General features: G+C 39.1%; 1 protein-coding gene across 2 annotated transcripts in view; it reads right to left on the bottom strand.

Annotated features, from left to right (window-relative positions):
* Positions 1 to 1,256: 1,256 nt before the first annotated feature.
* Positions 1,257 to 14,881, bottom strand: part of dyrk4 (dual-specificity tyrosine-(Y)-phosphorylation regulated kinase 4) — a 32,826-nt gene continuing 19,201 nt past the window's right edge. For both annotated transcript variants that reach the window (XM_037108261.1, XM_037108262.1), the window contains 13 exons: positions 12,688 to 12,771; positions 10,738 to 10,890; positions 10,444 to 10,594; positions 10,065 to 10,228; positions 7,971 to 8,107; positions 6,286 to 6,426; positions 5,056 to 5,194; positions 4,733 to 4,814; positions 4,005 to 4,177; positions 3,803 to 3,863; positions 3,563 to 3,692; positions 3,288 to 3,433; positions 1,257 to 3,135 (listed from right to left, as the gene is read on the bottom strand). In XM_037108261.1, coding sequence (XP_036964156.1) covers positions 2,855 to 3,135; positions 3,288 to 3,433; positions 3,563 to 3,692; positions 3,803 to 3,863; positions 4,005 to 4,177; positions 4,733 to 4,814; positions 5,056 to 5,194; positions 6,286 to 6,426; positions 7,971 to 8,107; positions 10,065 to 10,228; positions 10,444 to 10,594; positions 10,738 to 10,890; positions 12,688 to 12,771 — 1,842 coding nt within the window. In that variant the 3' untranslated portion in view covers positions 1,257 to 2,854. The remainder of the gene's footprint in view (positions 3,136 to 3,287; positions 3,434 to 3,562; positions 3,693 to 3,802; positions 3,864 to 4,004; positions 4,178 to 4,732; positions 4,815 to 5,055; positions 5,195 to 6,285; positions 6,427 to 7,970; positions 8,108 to 10,064; positions 10,229 to 10,443; positions 10,595 to 10,737; positions 10,891 to 12,687; positions 12,772 to 14,881) is intronic.

The raw sequence follows: 14,881 nt of genomic DNA, 5'->3' as shown, positions 1-14,881 counted from the left end.
CACAGACCAGTACCAAAACCAGGACCAAAACACAACATGCGCCGGTCTTGCTGGTCACCAACAAGACCAGCGTTATGTTGTGTTTTGGTGCTGGTCTATGCTGGGATATCCTGGTTAAATGTGTAGCGTAGTGTAGCAAAACCTTTCAAAAGGTTTGTATATCAACAGCCTCAAGTCTTCTTGAAATGAAAGCACTTGTTTAGCCATACATAACAATTTCAAATGAAGATGTATCAGATTGTCATTGTTATCACAGATGTTTTTCTTACTTTTTTTTAATGGCGTATCACGCCTTATTCATCTAAGCATTTTTTCATGGCATTTTTCTTTCTTTCTTTCTTTCTTTTTTAGTGGCTGTTGTGAATTGACATTTGTCTGCACGTTTTCACTGCTTTCTGTCAATGTATGTTTGGACCACTGAGGGCACTAGCATTTAAACTAAGAAGCATTTAATACATTTACTGGTCATTTTGGAATATCCTGAACAGTCTTTTGTTGTCAATAAACCTTTTTTTAAAGAAAGCATTTTTTGTATGTAGTCCCTCATTGTGACGGGAAGGCCGTTAGAGAGATCAGATGGTCCTTGGCCAAGAATAGGCAATAAAATGGAGTACGTCACCAGTATGTTTATTACAATAAATTCATTATTTGATCACTCTTAAAAATATACTTAGAACTGACAAAATATGTTTGTCCTTACGATGCAGTGAATAACTGAAAGTAGAGAAGGTCCAAGTCACTACTGCCTCCACCTCTTCCTGCACTGAACAGTGGGTGGCAGCACATGTACTGTCTGCAGCAGCAGGAACACTGTTGACATACTGCTGAATATAGCAATGCCAAAACAGCAAATGTTGACGTAAAAGAAAAGTATATAGTGAGATGGAATATGTATATAATTGTATATATATGATTGTATATAATGTATATAATGATTGAATACAAAAAGTTCAATGTCATCACATTATTGAAATTATTTTTTAAATTGAACGTTTATAATGAGTTACTTATTTAGCACATGCCTGTGAAAATTTAAGGGGCTAATTAGCAGACACTTTTAAATTTGACATTTATTCTGATTTAAGACTATAGAACTTAACACTGCAGAAAATAATGCCTTGTTGCATTCTATAGTCTGTGGTCTGACTCAGATTTGAATAAGGAGGCCTGGGTTTCATTTCAAGATGTAGAACAAACATAAACACAACGATGAGGATTAAAAAGGCAAAGCAAAAAAGCAATATCAAAACATGTACTCCTTGAAACAACGTTTTATTTCATCATAAAAGACATAAAAATGATTTTTCTTGACTTTTCACATTTCAGCTACAATCCATCCTCATTGAATCTCTGCTTGCTAAGCTAATAGACAGTGAGGGCACAAGTCTATCATCAATTTCAATTAGATCTCTGTTCTCAAATGAACATTTTGACCAATTGTACAAAGAACATGTACATGATAATGAAACAACTGTTTTATTATGCTCTGTAACCATTAGATAAAAGAGATCCCGGTGGGGTATTCTGAACCCTTGTCTGTGTGACATCCAGTAGTTTCTAATCCAGGTGTACGCACACACAATAGTAAAGTGCAAGATTTCTAATACTGCAAGGCACAAACTATCAATAATAGGATTGTCTTTTTGTTTCTAATATAAAAAATATTATGAATAACACAGACATACAAAATGCTTTCATACAGAAACAACACAACAAGTAAAACCTTGTCTACACCCTCAAATATCTGAAATATTTTCTTAAAATGTGTTCTGTATTACACAGACATAGGAAATTACAGCAGTAATATACAATACATTCTATTACAAATACATCTTTTATGACTGTTGAATTAAATTGTTGAACAAATATGAAACATAGGCTCAAATATATTCCATAATAAATAAACAAAATAACTAATAACCGATATTTCATCACCAACATTCTACAATTAAAAAGTACACGACAATTATTCCTTTAACATGAATTTAAAAAAAAAAAAAAAACATTTTTGGCTCAGCCTTTATTGCACACAATTGTTTACTTTTACCATTATGAAAGTAATGCTAAAATGTTGAAAAGAAAAAAAAATGATAAGATGCAAAAACAACAATATGATCAATTTCATACCCATGCACTTTTTTTTTAGGTCAGCTACTATGTTTTTTAACATGGAAACTGAAAACGTATAAGTGTGTAAAGTCTAACCTGTTTATCAAAGACTTCAATGCACAGCAAAGATTGGGTTCAATAAATAATACAGGAGACAGAGACAGCAGGAAGTTGTGGCTGTGCTATGAACTGTGTTTTAAACCATTTGATTTTTAGCATTTCTATGTGGCAGACACTGTAACGTCTCTGTTGTGACACATACAAACAAAATGTCTGCCTGCAACTGCATCCTGACTCCTTTGTAAAAAAAAAAAAAAGATGAACTGGTTTTATGATTTCACTGTCATACAAACTCCAAGTTCCATAGAAAAAAAATACACTTGACTATACCTAAATCAATAAAAAGGAAATGTCCCTCTTTGCTGAAGATCTGTGTGTCCGCTCTGTACATCAGTATTTTGTTTGATTAGCTGCTTTCCAACCTGAAGTTCCAGACCTTTCTCTGCCTCTCGCTTCTCTAATATGTTGTTCGGTCACATCATACAGGCACAAACACAACGTGGCAGTGTTTGTAGCAAATGAGAATGTGAATAATCTTTACGTTTTCTGTGTGTGTAGGGCCAACAAAAGCAACCTTCCCTCAACCATCCATTTACTTCTACATAACCATTCAGATCACTCTCAGATGGGATGTGAGACACGCTCCCAGTTCCCGCTTGTTATGAATGCAGCACAATTCCCTTTGTTAGATGATCAGGGGCAAACACTGAGACGGTTCCTGGCTATCCATCCTCTCTGTGCCCACTTCCTCTTTCGGCTTTATGATGATGTGAACAGGCCTCTCGCCACCTCCTTCTTGTTGCTTGGTATCCGCAGAGAACTTGCCCTCATTCTCACACACCTCCTCCTCTGCTGAGGCCCCAATGGGCCGCAGACGTTCGGCGGGGGACATTTTTGTTCCTGTTTCTGAACTGTCTCTCTTCAGCTTGTCAGTAGGGCTGCTCTCTGAGTTGACCTTCTCTGCAGCTACATGGTAAAAAGGACATTAAATGTCAGCATAAGGTGAAAACAAAACAACTCTATTGGTATGTCTGCAGCTGCAGCCAGCTACTAGTTGTCTATGTATGAAGTAAGTAATATTTATGTGCTTTCAGCTTGCTTGTGGAAACTGGGCTCACCTCTATTGTCTGTGCTGGTTGAACTGTCAGAGGTCTTCTTCACAGTTGGCCTGGTTGGCCTTGGCCGAACTTTGTTGAAATTCCCCTCCAGGATCCATGCATGCTGTAGGCCCTCATCAGGAGTCATACGCTTGGTTGGATCCCAGCTGAAAACACACACAGAAAAAAAAATGTACTACTGAGGCCAAACTTAATTGAAAAGTTAAATAATTTTTTTCAAATGCATTTAGAATGTGACAGGGATGTTAACAGACATGTTAACAGAATGAACATACGTGAGGCAGCGTTTGATGAAGTCTAAGAACAAAGCGTCATTAGTTTTCAGTGCAGCAGACAGCTCCTTGGAGTTGGGTCTCCTCTTCTTCCCCTTGCTGTTAGTGATGTTCCTGGGGTTTCCTTTTGAGTCTGCACACAATTATCAAACACAGTGTTAGAATTGCCATTCCAGTCTCCATTCCAGTCTACACTGGTGTACAAAAAGAAATAAGACACCAAAAAGGAAGATAAATTCTCACCAAAGAACAACCTCCTCCTCGATGCAGACTGAACAAAATCATTTGGAGGCATTCCGAGAACCTGTGAGGTAAAATTTCAGGACATCTTAACACACTGAAGCAACTCACAAAAAAACCTATACAGCATATTATGCATTTCAATTTGTGAAACTTTCAAAATATATGCAATTCATGAGTGCACATAATGATCTCCATGTTATACCTCCATGATGCAAGCTATCTGCTCCGCCTCGCTCTCTCCTGGGAAAAGAGGATAGCCTGTGTAGAGCTCAGCAAGGATGCAACCCAGACTCCACATGTCGATGGCCATGCTGTAGGGGTGCCCCAGGATGACCTCTGGAGAGCGGTAGAAGCGACTCTGGATGTAGGTGTAAACTAATGGAAAAGAAAGAAGAGGCAGTGAGGAAACATTATTAGTGACAGACTAATCAACTGTTTTTTTATTCTTTGTAGCTGATACCATTTATGCTATATCAAATTTATAATAAATAAGCACAAAATAAGACATCTTCAAATGTCTTGCGTTGCCTGACCAACGAATGGGTCAAACCTCAAAATGATTTAGTCAACTGTAATTCAACACACGGAAAGTAGCTAATTGTTAAAAACCCCGAAACCATTTTTTACATGGGAAAATGCTTAAATAATTCATCAGTTACTTACACAATTGCTGATTTGTTTCTGTTGCTGTTTGTTTGTTTCGTCAAATCGACTGGCAGTTTAATTTTATGTTTCCATTCATTTAACTGTTGGCATGTTGGTTTTATTTAAATGTTCACACACTGTCAAGTACAAAAAAAATCCTTCTGGGATTTAGATGGGTAGGAGCATAAATGTATTGAAATGTATTGTGTAATGAAGTACAGATTGGACTGGAGTACAGTACTTGAGTATTTGAAAAAAGTATTTTTACAATTTCTCTGCTCTTACCCCTTTGTTGTTCATAACAGCTTGATCCAAAGTCCACAACCTTGATGTTCCCTGGTCCTCTCTGAGATAGAAGGATGTTCTCCTGTTCAAAGAGGGGAAGCAAGACCATTCAAATATGCTGCAACACTACTTTGCTCCACAAGATGGTGCAAAATCCACATCCGTTGTTCCAGGGACTCTTTAGCTGTAAGTATCTAGGTATAGAGATTGATTGTGAAGGTGTGGTCCACATCAGGTTTTATGTCAGGACTGTATTTTAAATGTGTTTCATGTTCTATATCCTAAATTTAAGTTCAGGTATGACAGAAGCTATAAAGTCATACCGGTTTGAGGTCACAGTGGATGATCTTCTCCCTGTGCAGCATCTGCAGGCACCTGAGCAGAGCATGGGTGAAGCGACGGATGAGAGCCAGACTGAAGCCCTGGAAGTTGTTTTTTTTAATGAGCTCGTACAAGTTCACCCTGAAGAAAGACACAAATTGTGATGTGTGGTTAGCTTATACTGTTGTTAGAACATAAAAAAAACAAAAACCATTTCTCTCAATGCATTTTAGATTTTTTTCTTTTTGGATCCATGCACCTTGTTCAAACAGGAGTATGGAATACACATAATCAGTATGCAGTATATAAATATACACATATATATCCCTTTTCTTTTTCCTGCACACTGATGCGCACATTGTTTTTGTTTATATATGTATATGGTTATTCTATTTGTTTTGAGTATTTGACAGCTGGCCAATTCTTACATATTGCATCTTTAATTATTTAATGTATCAGCAGTTGATGCCACATCAGCTTGCGCTTATCGCTTCTAGGAACAACACGCACACGCCGATATCAGATACACCTTGAGAATACACAGCAGAGTGAGCTCAATACGGGTTCATTTATAATAACATGCACCACATTAACCACTTCCCCACGGTCCTCAAATAAACACTCTGAAAAAGAAGGCTGCTAAGTTTAATGTCACTCTACACTTTACATTACTCGCAATAAACCATCTGCTGACTGCCAGGCTCGCACTTGGAAATAATCTATGATTGCGCTCGCATTCAGAAAAAGACAGAGTGAATCCTCCTGCTATTTGCTGCCAGTTGTGATAAGCATAAACTTCTTTAGACTGTGCAACTGGAGCCTTCACACCATGAAGCAAGAAGGGGTAAGAGATAGGGCCCTAATCAAGGCCTTAACTAAAGGATTCGGTGACAGTAATGTTAGACAAGGTGGCAGCCCAAGACGTCCTCTAAAGGTCATTGAGCCGGAGTGATACACAAAACTATATCCCCTCAAATAGATATCAGTGGCAATACAGATGGCGAAAGGTACACAGGTGATCACTTAAGTCCTGATTGACTGCAGTCACATAGCATTAGAAGTAATGAATAGAGACAAGTGAGAAGCGCCTTGAATAAGACAGTACACTGATCTCACCCTGCTGTTGTACCTGAGGAAAGGTGGCACACCTTGAATACCTTGGATTAACAGATGAATTATTCAGTCATGTCTTCATAGTCATAGAGTATAGAGCACAGCGTGAGCATACTAACCCGAGGAGCTCAAAGGAGATGCAGAGGTGATTGCGGAAGTAGAAGTACTCCTTCATGTGGATGACGTTGTGGAGGTTGTCTTTGTCTTTCCTCTTTATCACGTCCAGGATCTTCAGCTCCACCAGAGCTTGGTGATGAAACCTACAGATTAAAATAATCATGTGATTTTGATAGTATTTATTGACGAATTTTCAGATTTAGCAGACCCACAATTAATAAATGTAGGTATCCAAGTTCTGAGCGTCAAATTCTGACAAATGGTAATAAAAAATAGAATACTATTGTATCTGATACAGAGTTTTCTCCCAGCACACCAGTTCCTAAAATCTTTTGACATTTCTTAATGTCAGTGATACACAGTCCTCTTCCAGGAGAGATAAGATCTGTGAACACAGGCGCTGCTGTGGCTGTTTGCACCCATTTTGTTTTCTGCATTATTGAAGTAGTGGTAGGACCCGATGTCGCCTGCATCTAACCTACAGGACTGGAGCAGTTGCTGCCACTGTGATCTACAGTGAGGAAGGACAGGTAAGATAACACCCTGAGGTGCCGACTTGTATCATGCTAAATCAGGATCTAAACCATTTGGCAGACTCCTAACATGTAAAATAATCCCGGTGTGGACATGTGGGAAAACCTTACAACGATGTATCAGATCTCTAATGAGTGCCAAAAGTTGACTTCTTAAATGTGAGAAATAACTCATTGTACACAGCAGGGTTGGCCAAAAATTTCCATTTGGAGGGTCAAAACTGAAATTGGACCACAGGCAAAAAAGCAAGAATGTATAATATCCTTTTGTTAAGATGCAAAATTATATGGAAGCCCGAGGAGGAAAATAAGAAAATCCTCAGATTTTCAGCGTCTGACCTAAACTGTTTTCTCTTTGTGTTTATGACTTAAGAAGAAGTGAAACATTCTTTTTTAATGGGATCTTTTTTCAAGGTGCCTTAAAATGTATTATTCAGTTGCCTTGCATGTTCACCAAATGACTTCACGAACAAAGTGTCACTCTACATTGTACAAATTTTAAAAGTTTACTTTAAAAAAGTCAGAATCACCTATCGATCACCTCAAAATTACAGAGTAAAGTATAAGTAGTTAATTAAATTTAACTTACACGAGCTATAAATTTTCAACAACTTAGAATGTAAATTTCTTAAATTTCTTAAATTGATTAAATTTGTCAGATTTTACAGTGTAACTGCTGACTCAGATTCTGAAAAAATCCTTCTTACATCAAGAGCATTTCTTCCATACAAAAATAAAATAGAATAAAAAGTGATTCATATTATGATTTCTTAAAATTATCTCGGTACTTACTTACGGTAATTGTTTTTGTTGCTATCAAGTGTGTGAAGTACACTGTAAAATCCCAAGTGACTTTACCTAAAAAAAATTGAGGAAACCAATTATTCTAAAATTCTCAAATCAACTAATAATTTTAAGTTGCTAAAAACTTTTAGCTCATACAATTTAAATGTAATAGTCTACTTTACTTGGTGGCTGAGGCAATCGGTTTCTTGACTTTTTTGAAAGTGAAGTCAACTTTTAAAATGTGCAAGGTATTGTGTCATTTAAATGCGAAAGTAATACAGGATGAATTTTGTAATTAATATGCTAAATTTGAGGTGACCTGGTGTAAATGCAATATATAAGTGTCATAAGTTTGGGTTTACATGTACCTCTTCTTATTGCGTATCATTTTAATGGCCACGAGTTCATTGGTCTTGTGGTCCAGACATTTGAGGACCTGCCCAAAGGAGCCTTTCCCAATCACTTCAAGCACTTCAAACCTGTAGCCAATGTGGTCATGCAGCACCTGGAAGAGCAAGAGGAAGAGCACATAAATACTTGATTATTTATGTGACATTACATGTGATATTACGGACTTAAGAACAAGTGAAAAAAAATGTTTTAATGGGATCTTTTTTCAAGGTGCCTTAAAATGTATTATTCAATTGCCGTGCAGGGCTTCTGCAGTACTAGGATTGCATGTTCCCTTCTGCTTTTAACAAAAAAATAACAGCAAAATATCCTACATGAAAAAATCACAACACCGAACTACAGGAATAACCTGCAGTGTGTGTACAGCTACAGTGCTGACTTTTCTGTGGCTTTAAAGCCTGTGACAGTTAGTTGAGTCTCGACAGAGATATTAGAGTCAAGACAATGGTCAGTCACTCAGCCTTAAGCAGCTCTTTCATTACATATGGTGTAATACACAACTCTCTGTTGGTCACCTGGTTTTCACAAGACAGTTAAGCCTGTTGTCAGAGAGTTTGATGAGCTCAGTTCAGCTTATTGTAAACAGAACTTGACAATGAATTCAATCCAGCAGAGCGGTGCGTGCAGCTGCAGGATTAAGGTCATGTCAAGGCATCTGGTCATGTACAATTCAGCCGGGAGGCCTGAGAGCATGATTGTGTGTGTGTGAAATGAAAACTAACATTGTGTCCTGACATTTTCATCCTATTTTCTTAGTTTGAAATTATTTCAGTTTCATGTCTCTGCATGGTTTTAGACATGTGAGGTTTATTTGGTGTTCCAATTACAATGTTGGAAAATACACTTATTGCACTATTGCATTAACTGCCTCATTAGTTGATTTTTCTACTAACACCTAAAACTCAGCTGCTGCAACATTCGGAGCATCATTCATTCCTTTAATTTGTGAAAAGTATTTGCACATTCATCTTGGTGTGAGTTTCAGAAACACCCTAAACTTGACTATTTGTTAAGAATGGAAGATGACAAAAATAGGATTAGGGACTACTTGATCACTGAATTGTTCCTTGGTGTAAAACTGTTTTTATGCTGCTGTCTTGAAAAAGACTCCCTTGTGAAATAAATAAAAGAATAAAACTGGTACTTAGAAAAGGCTGACATGAAATCTGAATAATGATGGAGCCTTTTATAGAACAATAACAAAGAAAACAAATACAAAATGTGGACATTTTATACAGTATGAATGAGGGCCAACATTATCTAAAATTGCTAGAGATTCAGTAGATAATTCATCACAATTTAAAAAACTCCTTGTTGGTGCATTCAGATGTCTCTGGCAGATGTTATCATCTAAAATTTGGGGGCAAAACTGCACACTTTTTCAGTGCAAGATGCTCACACATATCTTCCTCAAGATGTTTGTTTAATGTTTGTAGGTCAGCCCACAAAGCTGTTTGTTGGCAATGGCAGCTGACAAATGTTCAAAAGCTCTTGAGACAACAAATAACTTTCTAAACAGTTTCTGCTTGTAAATGCTACCACTGAGCATTGCAATGACATAAGTACACTGTGGTAGACCACCATTGATTTGATGTCATATATTGGAGTATTTTCTCATAAAAATAAAAATCTATTCAACAACATGAATCTAACAAATGTTTAGCAAAAATAAATACCTAGGGTGCCTTGTGCAAACATGTAAGCAAGCTGCCCTAACGTTACAATAAATCACTGTGCAGCCTAATACTTAACAAGACACACAGACACTAAAGTGAAGGCTTTGTGCGTCACACACAGATGCAAAAATGCTCTGTTGTGCTGTATGACAAAGCAGCTTCAGTATTGGATGACCTTGGATGAGAACCGGTACCTAACAATGTGTTACTGAAATGTATTAGCCAGTTAAATCATTGCAGGCTGTATTTAAGGTGCAAGATCATTTTAAGAATATTCAAAAATATATTTCATATATATTCAATATTTTTAAATATACAGTGAAGTATTTAGTAGGTTGTCCCTGCTAACTTTAAAAACCCTGGCTAACACATTACCCTGATGTAGCTTCCATGCTCGTCATCATATCCGTTGTTCTGCGGTGTGCCTTGGGAACCCTCAATCTTCTGAGAGCCCACGCCCATGAACCAGATCTCTGCGTAGTCCATGATCTCCTCCTGCTCAAACTCCGTCAGTCGCTCCTGGAAGTTCTTCAGTGCCTCTGCAACAGGAAGTAAGAGGAGGAGGATGATTCACTTTTATATTGATTACACCTCTGCCAAAAGCAGAGGATTGCGAATAATCAACTTCAATGCCAGTGTGCTATTTTTATTGCACCAGGAGAGTTTGTTTCTTAGTTACATATTTTTGTTGGCACGCCCTTAACAAGTGAAATAACATCTCTGTGCCATTCCTATTTGAATCATAGTAACATACCTATGGGGGACATGGGTAACCTCTGTCCCTCATATGATTTCTCTTTCTCCAGCTTGTTGCTTAAGATCTTGCTGTTACGGGAGACTGACACTTTGTCCATTGCTGCACCAAAGCGCATGGCGAACTGCTGTGTGGGCTTCGGCCTCTCATCCTGCACAATAAGCACATATAGAGAAAGTTTGTTGTTATATGAGGAGCATATAGAGGTCAAATAATACAGTGCTAACTACATTATGTTTTCACGTAACTATCGCAACTCTTGTACATTATATGCTGCTAGTGTGAGCGTCTCACCTGGTGTGTCGGATAGTTGTTTTGGCCCCCTTTGGTGGCGATTTGGGGCAGGATGTTGTCCGACTGCTGGTGTTGATTTTTGGCATTGCTGACCACCACCTGGACCACTGGCGGCTCAAGCTGAGGCAAGGTTCCCACACCGGGAGCAAACTTCTGAAAATGAGAGACATTTTATTTAAATTTAAATTAGGAACACAGCTAAAGACAAGACACAAATAAAATATGGTCAAGTGTTGGAGGACACAAGATCTTCCAGTCAGGTATTTCTGTTTAGATAAAGTGCAGTCTAATTAACAAAATGTGAATATTTGGGAAAACCAGCAAAAAAAAAACTGACCAACTTCCACAGCTAGAAGGCTTTTAAAGAGACCCATTATGCTTCTCTTTCTCCCGCAATTTGTTATGTATGTTGTACAAGTAAAAGGTCTTGAAAGTTTTAAAAGCCAACAGGGCCTCCTCTTCCCAACAGAAAACAAGCTTAAAAGGTCTCGTCAGTAGTCTCGCCTTAATTCCCTGACTTTGTGATATCACATTATGCCACAGTGACACATGTGACAGTGCTGGCTCAGGCATGTGTGAGCTGACCAATCAGAGCAGATTTGGTATTCAGGGGGGGGCCTTCAAATCTTAAACAGAGCATTTCAGGGGCAGGAGGGGGAATACAGTGCTGTGAGACTGGACAGTATGAGGAAACTTATGTGGTTTTTGAGCATCAAACCTCGTCTAGTAGTATCACAACACAAAACTATGAACCTGAAAATGAGCATTTTGTGTCTCCTTTAAGATCTTTGTTTGTGTTTATGATTCAACAGAATAACAAAAACTGAGCAGCAGATCCAGCTGTAAACAGACAACAAAAGCAGCTACAGAGAGAGCAAATCAGCAAGTGCAAGTCTAAATGTATTATTCTTTTTACACTGTAGCTACAAGCTTGATACATTCCTTTTAATTTTTTCATGAGTGTGTGTTTAGCTGCACCTCGTCAGATTTGGTTTGTGTTTTCAGCCCTTTCACATGCATTGGTCTGTGGAGGCTCAGGTGACCGGGACCCCCCCAGCATGTAGCGGCTGGAATTACTGATCATGGTGAGAATGAAATGGGGACAAAGCCTGCGAGGCTAGGTCCTGACAGAGTCTGTTTGTGTCGGGTCTGTGGGGGGGATGAAGAGCAGCAACCTGCTTTTCTCTGACTGCCATGCTGCTTGCTCTGAGAGCACGATTACATGTGTCACAGCCTTGACGGGCTCAGTGCTGTCAGTGGTGGCCAAAATGAGACCACTGTGCTGTGCCAAGTTGTGTATGTGTCAAAAGCCATTTTGATTCTATATCTAAGAGCTGTAATTCCACTCATATTTCAGGTGGAACAATTCAAAACAGAGCTGCCCCTATATACTATGAAGCAGACTTTAGCAATGTGCTCTATGAGCAACATAATAAATTATTTCATATTAATTATTACTAGAAAGAAAAGCTCTCCATCTATACAGTAGATAGTTCTGATTTTCATTTCATGTGTTAAGAGCTGCTGCAGGATCTGCCAACTTGGGTATGACGCATAGAGATAGGGCTAAATATAGTTGCATGCACCTGCCACAACAGGCAGAGGAAGTAAACACAGTTACGCTGATGTACATAACTGGGAGGCATGCTGCTTCAGGGAGATGCACTTATATCAGTGGAAATCTGCATTGCATGACACTACATAACCACATGTGTGCAGACAGATGTGTACAGTTGCATCCATGTTTTACTAAGATCTCATTCCTAAAATGTCCATGTGGGTGACCTAAATTGTGAAGGAAAAACAATAGGAATTTTTCTCTCTGATGTTTCTCTCTGATGTTCTGGGTTGACAGAATAATCCAAAATATCTCAAACACAAGGGGGAAAGATAGCGTAGTTTGTAAAACATGTTGGTATTGTCAGCTTCTTGCTGAGGGGACGTGCTGACCTGTGAGCAGGGCCGGTTTGTTCCAAGGCGGTTGCCTTCTACAGGGAGCCTGTGAGGGTGAGGGAAGGCCTCTGGTCGTGACGTCTGTGGGAGGAATAAGAGCAATTCATAAAATACACAAAAAGATTAAGAAAAAGGAGCTTGCTATTTCTGTGGGTAACCCTACTTTTCATATTCAATGATTCACAGTGCAAAGCATAACAACATCATTTCCAAAGTCAGATGTAGAAATCCTTTTACACCGTGAGAGATTAAGGCAGTCATGTTAAATAATCATGAAACAGCTTCTTGTGCTCATGCCGCCTGGATTCTCCAGGCTCTTCACAAACACACAGCCTGTGGGTAGCTGAGCGAGGTTGCAACCAGACTGGCAGAAATAATGCACTATGATCCTAAAATAGATTGCTTCTGTAGAAAAAAAAAAGAAGAAAACCAGCAACAACGATCCAGTATTCTCAGTGTGTGTGCTGGTTTGTGCAGGTGTATGAACACGTGCACATACATGTGTCTGCTCACGTGTCTCCAAGCCTGCGCACACTGGAGAGTCACTGAATGTGTTGGAGGGGAACTATAAATATGTTCTCTAAAAGGCAACAGAGACAGATATTTAAAAAAAAGAGAACAACGCAAGTTTGGGATGATTCTGTACACTTTCTGTGCCAAGACAGCTTACACGTGCCTTATTAATCAACGGCTGAGCGTGCAGCTGTGTTGGGTAACACCACATGGGTGAAATAAAGCTAAGCCCCATATGGGGATACGTGCTAAAGTCACTCTGCCAGACAGACAGTTGGGAGGGAGGGAGGGAGGGAGGGAAGGGGTGAGGCAGGCTGGGTGTGGTGAAGTCCACAGGTGCTGGATAGGAAACAGCTTACCGATCATAATCTCAACATTGACTGAGAAGCAAAAGCAACTTCTGATCTGTGTCACGACAGTCTTGTTCAGAGGGAGGAGAAGCTTAATTGACTCATCTCAACGAAGTCAGACGAGGATCGGACACTGAACCCGTCCAGCAAACCATCGCCAGCATTGAACTTAATATAGTCCTTGAATAGGACAAATGACATGTAGCCAGGAAAGGGTACGGTACAATGATGTAGTCGTGTTACAATCTCAGGAGCGCTGTGAGTGACAGCAGGAGCCCTGTAGGTCATTGGGCAGGTTGGTGTCTAAAAAGCATCACCTGTAAAGGCCTGCTGTAAGCCTGGCTAATGAGCACTGAGCCAGTGGAAACCCAGTGACATCATGACATGTGTCCAAGCGCCAAAGAAAATTGCTGACTGTGACCTTTTATTCCCCTTTGATGTATGAACACCTCTATCTGAAGTATGAGAAGAAACTGGAATGTCAAGTTATAGATATTTTGGTGAGTACATAAGGCAACATGATTCTGTAATTCTAATCTTAGTTAATAAAACATAAAATAATGTATATAATGCTTTCTTAAGAGCCAAAACAGCAAGGGTTTAATATATGTAGGTTACACTGTCAGTCAGTGACAGCTAGTATCTCTGCCCACAGGTTTACATATGAAATTACATAATACTTTAAACACAGAGTCAGATACAGTATAATTCCCATGTATGATGCTGTAAATTGTCTTTTCTGTGTACGAGTGCACACATGAAATGTACATAAAAGTGGGCATATTGTGCGGATCCGTTTAAATAAAGATGCATGAATAAATAAGGAAACAAATGGAAGCGAAGACAAGAAATAAAAGTGAATGTGGACTCTATTCGTGTCACTGGGGGTCTTTGCTGGATCATCCCAGCAGGTGTGAGCGAGGAGCTTTGGCTCATTAAGGGTCACGCCTGCAGGGTCAGTTGGTCAGAGGGTCAGCAAAGCAATAAAAGCAGGAGTAAGTGTCGGTAAACATCAACACACTGTAAAACACTGCTCACACACACACCATCAGCTATCAGGCACACACTGTTCGATGTTTAATCACATCGCCCTCTGCTTGTCATTGGTGCATCAAATGTGACCACCAGGAAGGGAGCGTGTTAAGCAAGCCCACTCACTGATCAATCCATATGATCAAAATGAACGTTAGTCCATAGGATAATTAGTTTTGTAACATGTCTTAGTATAGACAGCAAAGGCAACAAAGTTCTTATATGATCCAAAAACAGCAAGGGTTAAATTTATATCACTTTCCATGTAAGGCGTGAGGAATACACCAGAACCCATA

The sequence above is a fragment of the Acanthopagrus latus genome, chromosome 8 (genome assembly GCF_904848185.1).
Source record: "Acanthopagrus latus isolate v.2019 chromosome 8, fAcaLat1.1, whole genome shotgun sequence".
Classification (NCBI taxonomy): Eukaryota; Metazoa; Chordata; class Actinopteri; order Spariformes; family Sparidae; genus Acanthopagrus; species Acanthopagrus latus.
This window is presented reverse-complemented; position numbering and strand designations above follow the sequence as displayed.